Raw genomic sequence first — 15,021 nt, forward strand, 5'->3', positions numbered from 1 at the left:
GGGTTCCCACTTCTCCACACCCTGTCCAGCATTTATTGTTTGTAGATTTTTGATGATGGCCATTCCAACTTGTGTGAGATTATATCTCATTGTAGTTTTGATTTGCATTTCTCTAATGATTAGTGATGTTGAGCATCCTTTCACATGTTTGTTGGCAATCTGTATGTCTTCTTTGGAGAAATGTTTCTTTAGGTCTTCTGCCCATTTTTGGATTGGGTTGTTTGTTTTCTTGATATTGAGCTGCATGCGTTGTTTGTAAATTTTGGAGATTAATCCTTGGTCAGTTGCTTCGCTGCAAATATTTTCTCCCATTCTGAGTGTTGTCTTTTTGTCTTGTTTATTGTTTCCTTTGCTGTGCAAAAGCTTTGAAGTTTAATTTGGTCTCATTTGTTTATTCTCTAGGAGGTGGGTCAAAAAGGATCTTGCTGTGATTTATGTCATAGAGTGTTCTGCGTAAGTTTTCCTCTAAGAGTTTGATAGTGTCTGACCTTACACTTAGGTCTTTAATCAATTTTGAGTTCATTTTTGTATATGGTGTTAGGTATTGTTCTAATTTCATTATTTAACATGTAGCTCTCCAATTTTCCCAGCACCACTTATTGAAGAGGCTGTCTTTTCTCCGTTGTATATTCTTGCCTCCTTGATCAAAAATAAGGTGACCGTATGTGCGTGGGTTTACCTCTGGGCTTTCTATCCTGTTCCATTGATCTATATTTCTGTTTTTGTGCCAGTACCATACTGTCTTGATTACTGTAGCTTTGTAGTATAGTCTGAAGTCCAGGAGCCTCATTCCTCCAGCTTCGTTTTTCTTTCTCAAGATTGCTTTGGCAATTCGGTGTCTTTTGTGTTTCCATACAAATTATGAAGTGTTTTGTTCTACTTCTGTGAAAAATGCCATTGGTAATTTGATAGGTACTGCACTGAATCTGTAGATTGCTTTGGGTTATATAGTCATTTTCACAATGTTGATTCTTCCAATTCAAAAACATGGTATATCTCTCCATCTGTTTGTATCATCTTTAATTTCTCTCATCACTGTCTTATAGTTTTCTGCATACAGGTCTTTTGTCTCCTTAGGTAGGTTTACTCCTAGGTATTTTATTCTTTTTGTTGCAATGGTAAATGGGAGTGTTTCCTTAATTTCTCTTTCAGATCTTTCATCATTAGTATATAGGAATGCAAGAGATTTCTGTGCATTAATTTTGTATCCTGCAACTTTACCAAATTCATTGATTAGCTCTAGTAGCTTTCTGGTAACATCTTTAGGATTCTCTATGTATAGTATCATGTCATCTTCAAACAGTGACAGCTTTACTTCTTGTTTTCTGATTAAGATTCCTTTTATTTCTTTTTCTTCTCTGATTGTTGTGTCTAAAACTTCCAAAACTATGTTGAATAATAGTGGTGAGAAAAAGATGTTGGCTGTGGGTTCTCATATAAGGCCTTTATTATGTTGAGGTAATTTCCCTCTATGCCTACTTTCTGGAGGGTTTTTATCTGAAATGGGTGTTGAATTTTTTTGAAAGATTTTTCTCCATCTATTTACATGATCATACGGTTTTTCTCCTTCAATTTGTTAATATGGTTTATCACATTGATTGATTTGTGTATATTGAATAATCCTTTCATTCCTGGGATAAACCCCACTTGATCATGGTTTATGATACTTTTAATGTGCTATTGGATTCTGTTTGCTAGTATTTTGCTGAGGATTTTGCATCTATGTTCATCAGTGATATTGGCCTGTAGTTTTCTTTTTTTGTGACATCTTTGTCTGGTGTTGGTATCAGGGTGATGGTGGCCTCATAGAATGCTTTTGGGGGTGTTCTTCTCTCTGTTATATTTTGGAAGATTTTGAGAAGGTTAGGTGTTAGCTCTTCTCTAAATGTTTGATAGAATTCGCCTGTGAAGCCATCTGGTCCTGGGCTTTTGTTTGTTGGCAGATTTTTAATCACAGTTTCAATTTCAGTGCTTGTGATTTGTCTGTTCATATTTTCTATTTCTTCCTGGTTCAGTCTCGGGAGGTTGTTCTTTTCTAAGAATTTGTCCATTTCTTCCAGGTTGTCCATTTTATTGGCATAAGGTTGCTTATAGTAATCTCTCATTATCCTTTGTATTTCTGCAGTGTCAGTTGTTTCTTCTCCTTTTTCATTTCTAATTCTTTTGATTTGAGTCTTCTCCCTTTTTTTCTTGATGAATCTGACTAATGGTTTATCAATTTTGTTTATCTTCTCAAAAAAACAGCTTTAACTTTATTGATCTTTGCTATTGTTTCCTTCATTGCTTTTTCATTCATTTCTAATATGATGTTTATGACTTCTTCCCTTCTGCTTACTTTAGGGTATTTTTGTTCTTCTTTCCCTAATTGCTTTAGGTGTAAAGTAAGGTTGTTTATTTGAGATGTTTCTTGTTTCTTGACGTAGCATTGTATTGTTACGAATTTCCCTCTTAGAAGTGTTTTTGCTGCATCCCATAGGTTTCGGTCATCGTGTTTTCATTGTCATTTGTTTCTAGGTATTTTTGATTCCCTCTTTGATTTATTCAGTGATCTCTGGTTAGTTAGTAATGTATTGTTTAGCCTCCATGTGTTTGTATTTTTTACAGATTTTTTCCAGGAATTGATACCTAATCTCATAGCCTTGTGGTCGGAAAAGATCCTTGATACGATTTCAATTTTCTAAAAATACCAAGGATTGATTTGTGACGCAAGATATGATGTATCCTGGAGAATGTTCCATGAGCACTTGAGAAGAATGTGTATTCTGTTGTTTTCGATTGGAATGTCCTATAAATATCAATTAAGTCCCTCTTGTTTAATGTATCATTTAATGCTTGTGTTTCCTTATTTATTTTCATTTTGGATGATCTGTCCATTGGTGAAAGTGGTGTGTTAATGTCCCCTACTATGACTTTGTTACTGTCAATTTCCTCTTTTATGGGTGTTAGCATTTGCCTTATGTATTGAGGTGCACCTATGTTGGGTTCATAAATATTTACTCTTGTTATATCTTCTTGTTGGATCGGTCCCTTGATCATTATGTATTGTCCGTCTTTGTCTCTTGTAATAGTCTATTTTAAAGTCTATTTTGTCTGATATGAGAATTGCTCCTCTAGCTTTCTTTTGATTTCCCTCTTCACGGAATATTTTTTTCCTTCCCTTCACTTTCAGTCTGTATGTTTCCCTAGGTCTGAAGTGGGTCTCTTGTAGACAGCATATATAGGGATCTTGTTTTTGTATCCATTCAGCCAGTCTATGTCTTTTGGTTGGAGCATTTAATCCATTTACACTTACATTCATTTATCAATATCCATGTTCTTATTACCAGTTTCTTAATTGTTTTGGGTTTGTTTTTGTAGGTCTTTTCCATCTCTTGTGTTTTCTGCCTAGAGAATTTCCTTTAGCATTTGTTGTAAAGCTGGTTTGGTGGTGCCGAACTTTCTTAGATTTTGCTTGTTTGTAAAGGTTTTAATTTCTCCGTCAAATCTGAATGAGATCCTGGCTGGGTAGAGTCATCTTGGTTGCAGGTTTTTCCCTTTCATCACTTTCAGTATGTCCTGCCACTCCCTTCTGGCTTGAAGTTTTTCTGTTGAAACTTCAGCTGTTAACCTTATGGGGATTCCCTTGTATGTTATTTGCTGTTTTTCCCTCACTGTTTTTAATATTTTTTGTTTGTATTTAATTTTTGATAGTTTGATTAATATGTGTCTTGGGGTGTTCTCCTTGGATTTATCCTGTATGTGACTCTCTGTGCTTCCTGGACTTGATTAACTATTTCCTTTCCCATATTAGGGAAGTTTTCAACTATAATCCATTCAAATATTTTCTCAGCTCGTTTCTTCTTCTCTTCCTCCTTTGGGACCTCTATAATTTGAATGTTGGTGCATTTAATGTTGTCTCAGTGGTCTCTGAGACTGTCCTCAATTCTTTTCATTCTTTTTTCTTTATTCTGGTCTGTGATAGTTATTTCCACTATTTTATCTTCCAGGGCCCTTATTCGTTCTTCTGTCTCAATTATTCTGCTATTGATTCCTTCTAGAGAATTTTTAATTTCATTTATTTTGTTGTTCATCATTGTTTGTTTTTTCTTTAGTTCTTCTAGTTCCTTTTTAAACATTTCTTGTATTTTCTCCAATCTATTTCCAAGATTTTGTATCATCTTTACTATCATTAATCTGACTTATTTTTCAAGTAGACTGCCTATTTCCTCTTCATTTGTTTGGTCTGTTGAGTTTTTACCTTGCTCCTTCATCTGCTTTGTGTTTTTCTGTCTTCTGATTTTGCTTAAATTACTGTGTTTGTGGTGTCCTTTTCGCAGGCTGCGCATTTGTAGTTCTCGCTGTTTTTGGTGTCTGTCCCCAGTGGGTCAGTTTGGTTCAGTGGCTTGTGTTGGATTCATGGTGGAGGAGACTGGTCCCTAAATATTGCTTTTTATAGCATATTTATAGCATTTATAGCATATTTCACCACTTTCTCTCTCTCCCTACTTGCACCTGAGTGTTCCAATTCACCACTGTTTTATTGGGAAACTTCCTACACAAGTTAAATGGCTCTATTTATGTGCCCTGTAATAGAAGTTGATTTTATTTCTTCAACAAAATTTTCAGCACATGCTGTCCAACTGTTCCTCTAGCGACTGTCACAAGGACCCAATAAATCCCCTTATACACTTACATCCCTTCCTGGGGAGAAGTATTGTGAGTGGAGTAACTCTGGTAAACTAAGCAGTTTTACTAAAGAGTCTAAGTCTTTGAAAAAGAACATGTGAGGCAGCCAGTGTTGGAACTTTGTGTAGTCTCAATATTTAAATTGAATAGAGAGTATATTAAGAGACAGTGTAAGGATTTTTTTTTTGTTTTGTTTTACTCGTCAACCTAGTAGATTAAGGATTCTAAAAAAAACCAGATTAATTGAAGAAAAAATTCAGAAACTCCATTTAATCTACACATCTGAGTAAATTATTAATATTAAGGGTATAGAGACTTTAAGAGAGCCCTAACCATTTTCCCACACCTGCAAATACATTTCCTGAAACAATCAAGCTCTCTCTTTATTTGCAAGAAGTATGATGAATTAGTGGAGAGTGAAAAAGTCAACAGTTTTACAAGAGCTTTACAAAATATAGATCACATGTACCTACAACTTGAAACATTTAGGAATTCAGTGAAAACATGGATTCCAATGGCTATTCATAATAGTTAGAACTCAGCAGATGTCAGTGCACATAAGTGCTGGTGATCAGAAGCCAGTTACCAAATTATCATGACTCTTTACAAGCTCCTAGGCTTGAGATGATCACCAGGAGAGAAAGGAGTAGAAAAGGAATCCTATAATTATTTTATTTCCATGTGTAATGCCTGAAATACTTGGAATATTTTAAAATGTTGCTTTTTGCCATCAGCTGGAATTGGGGCTAGAAATAGAAACCAAGGTGAGTAAATGAAAATACAAGGGAAATAACATTTTTTTCACACCATTATAAGTGATCTGATAATTCATAATGATGATAATGATAAGAAAAACACTATTAAACAACTATTTGCTAGTAATAGTTTGAACATTATAGTTTTTCTCAATATATGAATTTTCCTTTTTGTTAATCTAGTTTCTTTCACTGCATTAAGAGTAAGTCAGGAAGATGTGGTAAGAAGGAGTGGGTATGATGTATATGAAAGTTTCTGCCAAACAAGAAATGTAAAGATTGAAAGAAGAGTGAAGTTCCGTTTAAAGGGTGGAAGTGGAGGCCAAGTTTTCAGACCTGAATATTTTGGTTTACCATCACAGGGGTGTATGTTAGACTCCACTGAAAAATTTTTGGGGAATTTCAGAACTGCACATAATTTGTCAGGGCAGAGCCTCAGACACCCTTAAGACCAGTGCCCAAGTGGGGCAGCAAAAGCAATGTAAGAATGGTGGTAATAGGAGGTTATAGCAGTATGTTACAATTCCTCTTTTTTCTTCCTGTTCCAAGTATGGTAATCCAAGTATTTGAAGATTCTTGAGTATCCATGTAGGAAAGGCAGAAGTAAACTAAAAAATAAGGATTTAACAAGAAAAGATTTTCAGAGGAAGATTAAGTTAGTTGAAGGAAAAATTGTTTTGAATTTTTAGTCAGAATATGTAAATTACAAGTCCATTCTTTTATCAAGCTAATAGTTATAATTTTTGAGTGATTTCCAGACTTTTAAACATTATTTTTTTTAATGTCTTCTGTTAGTAATGTTATTTCCAAACTATTTTTGATTGTCTCACTCACAGTGGTCACATGAACTTCTTACTGCTTGTCATCTATGTTGACTTTGATCTGTGGGAAGAAATTAGGGGTGTTGCTATCGATCAGAGGATTTAAGATTCAGTGTGGAGTGCAGGGCTTCTAGAATGGCAGAGTGAGGACCTCTGTATATCTGCTCCTTCATACAATCAATGAAATACTGACAAAGATTGTCAAAACAAATTTTTTCAGAACTCTAAAATTAATCAGATGCATGAAACCACATGAGGAGTATTTATTCAAGAAAATTAGCAGGGTTTGTAGCTTTTTATTTTGACCTATTTTAATCCTCCTGTCTCCAATTTTGTAACAGTTTTTAGGAGCTAACAGCTCTGCAGCTCCTGAAAGGGAAGACTGGTTAGGAGATCCTCAAAAAACCCACTCCCAAAGCACTGCCACACTGTGATTTGTCTGGCAACTCCCTTAAAAAACCACATTCATTGTGCATTGTTGTTATTTGACCCTGGGAAGGAGGGGAAAGGTTATAGGTAGATTTGCCACATTAGCTAAAATGTTCAATTTTAAACAAAAATTATGAGACATGCAAAGAAACAACAAAGTGTGTCCCATATGTAGGGAAAGAAGCAGCCAAGAGCAAACAATGTCCTGAGAGGATTCAAATGTTAGACATAGTAGGAAAAAGATTTTAAATCTACTATTATGAATAGGTTCAAAGACATAAAGAAAACAGTGTCTAATGAATTAAAGTAGAGCATGAAAACACACAGCCTGCCCATCAGCAAAAGTTGGGGGACTTAATGGTTCAGGCATTTAAGAAAATTTCCAAACAATTATTAGATGACTATTAAGTGAAATAAACAGAGATTTAGGTAGCTGCACACAGGAAATACAGACTTTATAGAATTAAATGAAAGTATGACAATAATGTCTTACCACATAGATAATATCAATAAAAAGAAACTGCAAAAAAAGATCCAAATAGAGATTATGGAGTTAAAAAGTACAATAACTGAAATAAAAACTTCACTAGAGGTTCAACAACAGATTTGATCTGGCAGAAGAAAAGTTTGGCAAACTTGAAGAAGATATATCAATTAAGATTATCCAGTCAGAGAAGAGAAAGAATAAGAATGAAAAACATGGACAGAGCTTCAGAGACCTATGGGACACCACCAAGTATACCAGAATCAACACAATGGGAATCCCAGAAGGAGAGAAGAGAGAAAAGGGACAGAGAATATTTGAAGAAAGAATAGCCAAAACTTCCCAATTTGATGAAAAACATTAGTCTACTCATCCATACAGGTAAAAATGACTATTATATTCGTCTAATGACATCGCTTTTAAAATCATGCCACACATTTCTGGATCTTCTCTATTCCTTTTCATTTATGTTTGATAACTGGTCAGTTTTATCCAGCTAATAATACATTGCTATGAACAACTAACATTAAGCAAACAAAACCCAATAACTTTTTAACTTTTTCCAACTATTTTCTGTGAAGCAGTTGGTTTCTTAGGCACTTGGTCTACCTTCCAAATTATTTCAGGCAACTGATATTTCAAATGTTTTGCCACTAAAAATGTATGTCTATTTAAAAATCTGTGATATTATTTCCTTGTCATCCCCTGTTTGGTTGCTAAATCAATGACATTTTTTTTAGGATTTGGTTATAATACCATGCCATTTCTGAATACTAATTCTTTATTATTACATCTGAAGTACACACTTTTAAATGATATTAAGTGGGGAGCTAGTTTTCTCAAAAGTATTTCTTAAAATTATCTACTAAATTAGTGCTTTTCCAACTTTTTTTTTTTTTTGCTACAACACACAATACCAAAAAAAAAAAAAAAAAAACAATTTATAATGTGATCAGTAAACATGCACACATAAACACAGGCATAACAGATGAACCAACAGAATATCACACCTAAACTGGGACTGTTTCTGTCAAACCTACATATATGTGAGTACTCTGAATTCCCTATCTACTGCTAAACTGATTTTTCACAATAGATTTTTTAAAAATACTGAACATTTAACAATGGCATGGTAGCTGGGTTAGTCCCTTGAAAACTTAGAATCAACATGAATTTTGTTTCTTGATTATGGTATTATATTTATTAAATAGTGAATTTAATGATTAAAAGTAAATAAATATCATCCATCATAAGAAAACTATGTTTTATTTAAAATTACATATGCATCTTTTCACTTAAAATTTATATTCTCAAATGTTAAATTACATATTCATTTGCTCTAACTTTAATAGTACCTAAAAATCAAGAATAAAATAAGACATCAATCATTTTATTGTCTAAAAGAGGTTTTTATTATTATAATGACTAATAATGAGAGATATAATCTTAAAATTGAAGCACTGAGTTTTATATAAAAAGAAGGTAAAGGCACTATGTAATATCCTAAAGTTTAAAGTTTCATGGAGGTACCTCTTTATCTTGGAAGGAGAACAAATTATAAAGATTACTAAGACAAAAGAGACCATCATCACTTATCCTTAGCAATGCTGAAAAAAAATGGAAATACAAATTTGGAAGCTCAAAAATTGAGGATTTTTTGGTTTGTTTGTTTCTTTGTATTTATGTGGTAGTCTCTCAGTGTGCATTCTTTTTTTTTTCCAGAGCCTTAACACATTTACAGTTTATTTAATAGTCAATAGTCAACTCATTGTTGGTCACTTCTCATCCAAATGGCAACTCAAGGACCTAGATCATTCTGCCTCTTTCACCTCTTCCTTTCTCTGAGTTCTTGGAGTCCCCCCATTTAGCCAATGGATAGGAAAAGAGAATGGATGGTTGTACACAGGACAGATCTTTTAAAGGATAGGCGTGGAAATGTCAAGCATCACTGCTGCCCATATTCTATTGAACAGAACTCAGTTTCATATAGCTGTATCTAAGTTCAAGGAAGGCTTGAATATGTCATATAACTGTGTGCCCAGGGAGCAAGAGGATAACAATTTGGTGAACAACGGTGGGAGGGAGGGAGATGCAAGAGGGAAGAGATATGGGAACATATGTATAACTGATTCATTATGTTATAAAGCAGAAACTAACACATCATTGAAATCTTTTTTTTAAGGCCCATTCACAGGATGCTATTTGAACACAACGCTGTGTGGAAGATGCTGAGAACAATTCCAGATTTAACCTCTCATCTAATTGATGAGCATCTGAAAACACTTAGTAAGAATGTCATTTCTGAAACCTGGGTAAAAAGAAGCACATGTAACAGACTAATCTGGAGGGAAATTTGGCAAGACCAAACGTGTATCACTATTTTGAGTTCTCTATCATTATAATATTCATAATTTCACTTGACATGTTAAAATGTACTGTTTGGATGTATTTCATTTGTAAAGTTATAAGTAGTGAAATGAATAACATTTCACATTTTAGTATTTATGTTTTAAAGATATACAGTTGTGTTTCTCGACTTTGAGCATGCATCAGAATCCCCCAGAGGACACACTGAAATGTGTTGCTGTATTCAACCCCTAAAGTTTCTGGTTCAGTAGGTTTTGGAGGGAGCTTAGTTTGCATTTCTAATAACATTCCAGAGGATGCTGCTAGTCTGCGCACCACACTTTGAAAGTCACTCGTTGATATACACATTTAATAACAATCTAGCTTTGGTTTTCATGGTTAAGACAGCAAGTGGTCAAAGTGATTATTTGACTGATCCAGATACTGAGAAAAAAACTCTTCAGATAGATTTTAGTTTAGTTTCCCAATTTTAATTTCTAGTCCCTTTACTAAGGATATATTGGATGCATTAATAGAAGTATTTTGTATTTTAATTTTTTGGGGGGTGGCATATAAATAAACAACACACAGAGTCACACACAAACCTAAACCAACAGACTTCAACATCATTTTTTTGTATTTACTGAGTGCCTATTATAAAAAAGGAACTAAATTTATTTAATACACCTTTGGGTGAGGAACATCCCTTATTTATTCCACACAGTAACAAATAAAAGTAGATATTATTATTATTCTCTGCAGATGAGGACCCTAAGGCACAAAATGTCATGTGGAGTGGTCCTGATTAGAACTGAATTTCAATCACACTTTAGCCTTAATGCTAAATTATTCTCCGTTCACTATGCCACTGTTTTTATAAAGTGGTTCATCAGGATCATGGCATTTGAAATAAAACTGGAATTTTGGAGAACATGTGTCTATTGAAAATACTTACATATTTTCAGTTTCCCCAACAGTCCTCTCTCATAATTAGTTTCATTTAATCCAATATCAAGCAGTGAAAATTAAATCATAGGAGTTTTGCAGAGGATAGATGATTCTGAAAGGGAAGAAAGAACAAACATTCAACAGGGTTTTGCCATTAGCTTGAGGATAGTAATTAAAAAATTAATTCATTCTATCATAAATTTCTGGAATTATACTTTTTATGGTAAAAAATATGTAAGCAACTGAAGTATCCTTTAATAGAAGACAGAGGGGCTTACCTGGTGGCGCAGTGGTTGAGAGTCCGCCTGCCGATGCAGGGGACGCGGGTTCGTGCCCCGGTCCGGGAAGATCCCACATGCCACAGAGCAGCTGGGCCCGTGAGCCGTGGCCGCTGAGCCTGCACGTCCGGAGCCTGTGCTCCGCAACGGGAGAGGCCACAACAGTGAGAGGCCCGCGTACCCAAAAAAAAAAAAAAAAAAAAAAAAAAAAATAGAAGACAGAATATATTGTGATACACTTATTCTCTATAATTCTAGTCAGGGTTAAAAAGAATGAGGTAGATTTATATACATTGATGTAGAAACTTATTAAGGATAATAAATAAAAACAGAACAATTGCAGAATTATATAAATAATATAATATAAAACCTGAAATTATATGTGCATGTATATACATATAAAAATACACAGTAAAAACTACATAGAAGTAGATCCAGAAGGATACTCCAAAAATACGTATTTAAAAAATTGTTACCTTCATTCAGGGGAGAGGAATTGAGGAACAGTGAAGGGGAACAGTTAACTCTTTCTTCTACATATATTTGTGTTGAATTTTCCACAATGAATGTATATTTATGTGTTAGTGTTTGTAAGTAGTTATTTATTTTTTTCAGAAAGCTTAGAAACTAAAATTAAAAGAAAATGTATTCTCAAGGTATCTTAAAAACATGTGTGATTAACTATTAAAATATGAACTTTCAACCCTTGACAAATATCAACTTTAATTTGATCATTTATACTAAATAAGGCTTTGCAATTCATATTTCAATAGTGCATATTTTCAAACACATTAAAAAATTTTGGAATTCTCTGTGTTTACACCTACCTGTGCTGCAACCCTTCTCTTGACTTTTAAGACATCTAATTCTGACAGCTCAGATCTGTTTCACTATCACAGCAGTCAATTCATTAAATATCTGATCTTTGTAAATCTCTTTGTTCATCCAACTTAAAAAAACAAGTCCAACCAGGTGTCTTTCTTTTTCCCTTTTCTTTATTCATGGATGCATTTCCCTCCCTCTGCTGTTATTTAAAGTATTCCCCCTAGTAACTCCTCATCACCATGCTGCTGACTTTCAATCTGCTGCTGAGGCTTTGGTTTCTTTCCTGCAATTCCACACAGCTGTTTGCACCTTCTGGTCTCTTTTCTGGCCATAAGTTCTTTGGAACTTCATTATTTAAGACAGAATCTTAAACTTACCATTACTCAGCCTCTCATGCATTGTTTTCTTAAACAATAAAATACTAACAAGGATAACAATTTTATGATTTCAAATACTGCATAACACACCTACATATTTCTAGTTTAAGTGAAAATGGTACTAAAATGATTACTATAAGATGACTATATATAAAGCTTACTTATATCACTATAATAAAATACTTTATACAATATATATTACATATGGTAAACTCTATATGCCATATAGATGTATAGATATAGTTTACTTAATAGATATAGTTTACTTAATTCAAATTATCTCAAGAGTTTTTCATTGGATCTCATTTTATGGCCTGGGCAGAGGATATTTTTATGATTGATAACATAAAGCTCAGAGAGCTAAAAGAATCAGGAATTAGAACCAGGAATTAGATACCAGATAAAAAATTCTTTAATATCTGCCTGTATATTAACCTTGAAATATTTCTATGAAATGACTGATATACGGGTTTTTGTCTTTTAATATACATATGTCTTGTTTACTGTTTTCTTTACTTGAAGTCCACTGAGTCTTGCAGTGTTATTTCTCTCCTATTTCTTTCATTTTATCATTTTACTCTTACTTTTTTATGAGGTTATATCTCAAAAACACCGTAACTCCTCATTTAAAAAATACTATATTTTTAATGATGAAAAATATTTTTTGATTACTAAAACTTTAACATTTCTTAGCCTGCATAGACTTTATTTTCTGTCATGGTTTAAATTTCATATAACATATAAAAACACAGTAGCTAAACCTCATGAAAAATTTAGTGGGCATCTTTTCCATATATAAATTAACCATAGTCCAAACAACATGCTTTTACAATAGAAGTAATAAAATATTTAGTCCTACTATAAAGACCATGGCTCCCTTAAAGGCAAACATGGCCTTGAAGAGTGTATATTGATTCTATGTGTGGATATGCTTTCACTGCACTGAGGTGTTCCCTATGGTTCATGAAGATTCATCCTTGAAAACTGCATTAACTTTCTCAAAACTTCACAATCATCTCTTGGATAGGGGAAAGTAGAAATGGACTTGGGACCTCAAAATGTAGGTAAACACTTAAAACATTTTTCTGGAGATTTAATGTGAGATTTTAAATATTTTTAACTAATTTAAATATTGTAATTAGGTAAGTGTTGTTCATCTGTATTTCTAAAAGTTCATTAATTAAAGTCAGCCAAAATTTTTACAAATAATCTTTCCATTGGTATAATTTTCATTATTTATATTCGTTTTGAAATTTATAATTTATTTAAGTTTTTTAATAGTAATTCCAACAACCTAAAAATGTATTATATTCACTGAATAACCAGCAAAATAAAACATTTAATACATGTAGATAATTTGACCTAGCATGACAATTTTTGAATTGGAAGTTGAACCTAGGAATATATGACTCTCCCAAGATTACATAATAAACACAACAATTGGACTAAATCCAGGTCTCCTAAACCAGCCCTTGATCCATGTATAGTACCTTATTTTGAAAAGAAAAAGTAATCAATATACAGTAAACCATTTAAAATGGTACCTACCTAAATACCTAAAAGTAAGACTGGAAATCATAAAATTCCTAGAAGAGAACATAAGGAGAACACTCTTTGATATAAATTGCAGCAATTTTTTTTTGAATCTGTCTCCTAAAGCAAAGGAAATAAAAGCAAATATAAACAAATGGAGCCTCATCAAACTTCAAAGCTTTTGCACAGCAAAGGAAACAACTGACAAAACAAAAAGACAACCTACTGAATGGGAGAAAATTTTTCAAATAATATGACTGTTATATAAATGGAGTTACAATCTAAAATATTTAAGTAGCTCATACAACTCAACATCAAAAAAGAAACAACCCAATTAAAAAAATGAGCAGAAAACTCGAATAGATATTTTTCCAAAGAAGACATACAGATGGACAACAAGCACAGGAAAACATGCTCAACGTCATTAACTGTCAGGAACTGCAAGTTAAAACTACAATGGTTATCATTAAAGAGACCAGAAATAACAAATGTTGGCAAGGGTGTGGAGAAAAGGGAACCTTTGTACACTGTTAGTAAGAATGCAAAATGGTGCAGCCACTATGTAAAACAGTATGGCAATTTCTCAAGAAACTATAAGACCCAGCAGTTCCACTTCTGAGTATTTATCCAAAAAAAAAAAAAAAAAAACCACTAATTTGAAAATACTAATTTGAACACTGCACCATGTTCCTAGCAGCATTATTTACAATTGCCAAGATATGGAAGGAACCTGAGTGTCTGTCTATAGATGAATGAGTAAAGAAGATGTGATATATATATATATATATATATATATATATATATATATATATATATATATATATATATATACACATACAAACACACACACAATGGAATACTATTCAGCCATTAAAATAATATTTTGCCATTTGCAATAACATGCATGGAGTTGGAGGTTACTATGCTAAGTGAAATAAGTCAGAGCAGGAAAGACAAATATTATATGATATCACTTATATGTGAAATCTAAAAAATAAAACAAAAATATAACAAAAAGAAAAAGGATCACAGATATAGAGAACAAACTAGTGGTTACCAGTGGGGAGAAGAAAGGGGAGAGGGGTAAGATAGGATAGTGATATGGGGTTAAGAGGTACATACTACTTTGTATAAAATAAATAAGCTACAAGGATATATAGTACAACACAGGGAATATAATCAATATTTTATAGTAACTAGAAATAGAATATAACCTTTAAAAATCGTAAGTCACTATGCTGTACATCTGAAAATTATATAATATTGTACATCAACTATATACCTCAATAAAAAAGGGAAAATGTTATCTAATATTAATAAAAGTTTTTCTTTTAAAATACAGCCCCCTTTACCATTTCAAATACAGTCATCATCTTTTATATAAATGGAGTTAGCAGCTTCCAGAATAGCTTTATTTGACTGCTTTTAAAAGTAATTTGAATATTTATGAGATACTTTCTGACCAAAAATTTTTTCTATGGATCTCAAATTCCCTATATTACTTATATTCCTTAACAGCCTCCTTAATATTATAGATATTTTTATAAAGTAAATGTGAAA

The 15,021-nt window shown here is 32.9% G+C and overlaps 1 protein-coding gene across 1 annotated transcript in view; it reads left to right on the top strand.

The window, feature by feature from the left end:
• Positions 1 to 15,021, top strand: part of CNBD1 (cyclic nucleotide binding domain containing 1) — a 409,277-nt gene that overhangs the window by 261,050 nt on the left and 133,206 nt on the right. The window contains 1 exon segment of the mRNA XM_033842861.1: positions 9,337 to 9,482. Coding sequence (XP_033698752.1) covers positions 9,337 to 9,482 — 146 coding nt within the window.

The sequence above is a fragment of the Tursiops truncatus genome, chromosome 17 (genome assembly GCF_011762595.2).
Source record: "Tursiops truncatus isolate mTurTru1 chromosome 17, mTurTru1.mat.Y, whole genome shotgun sequence".
Classification (NCBI taxonomy): Eukaryota; Metazoa; Chordata; class Mammalia; order Artiodactyla; family Delphinidae; genus Tursiops; species Tursiops truncatus.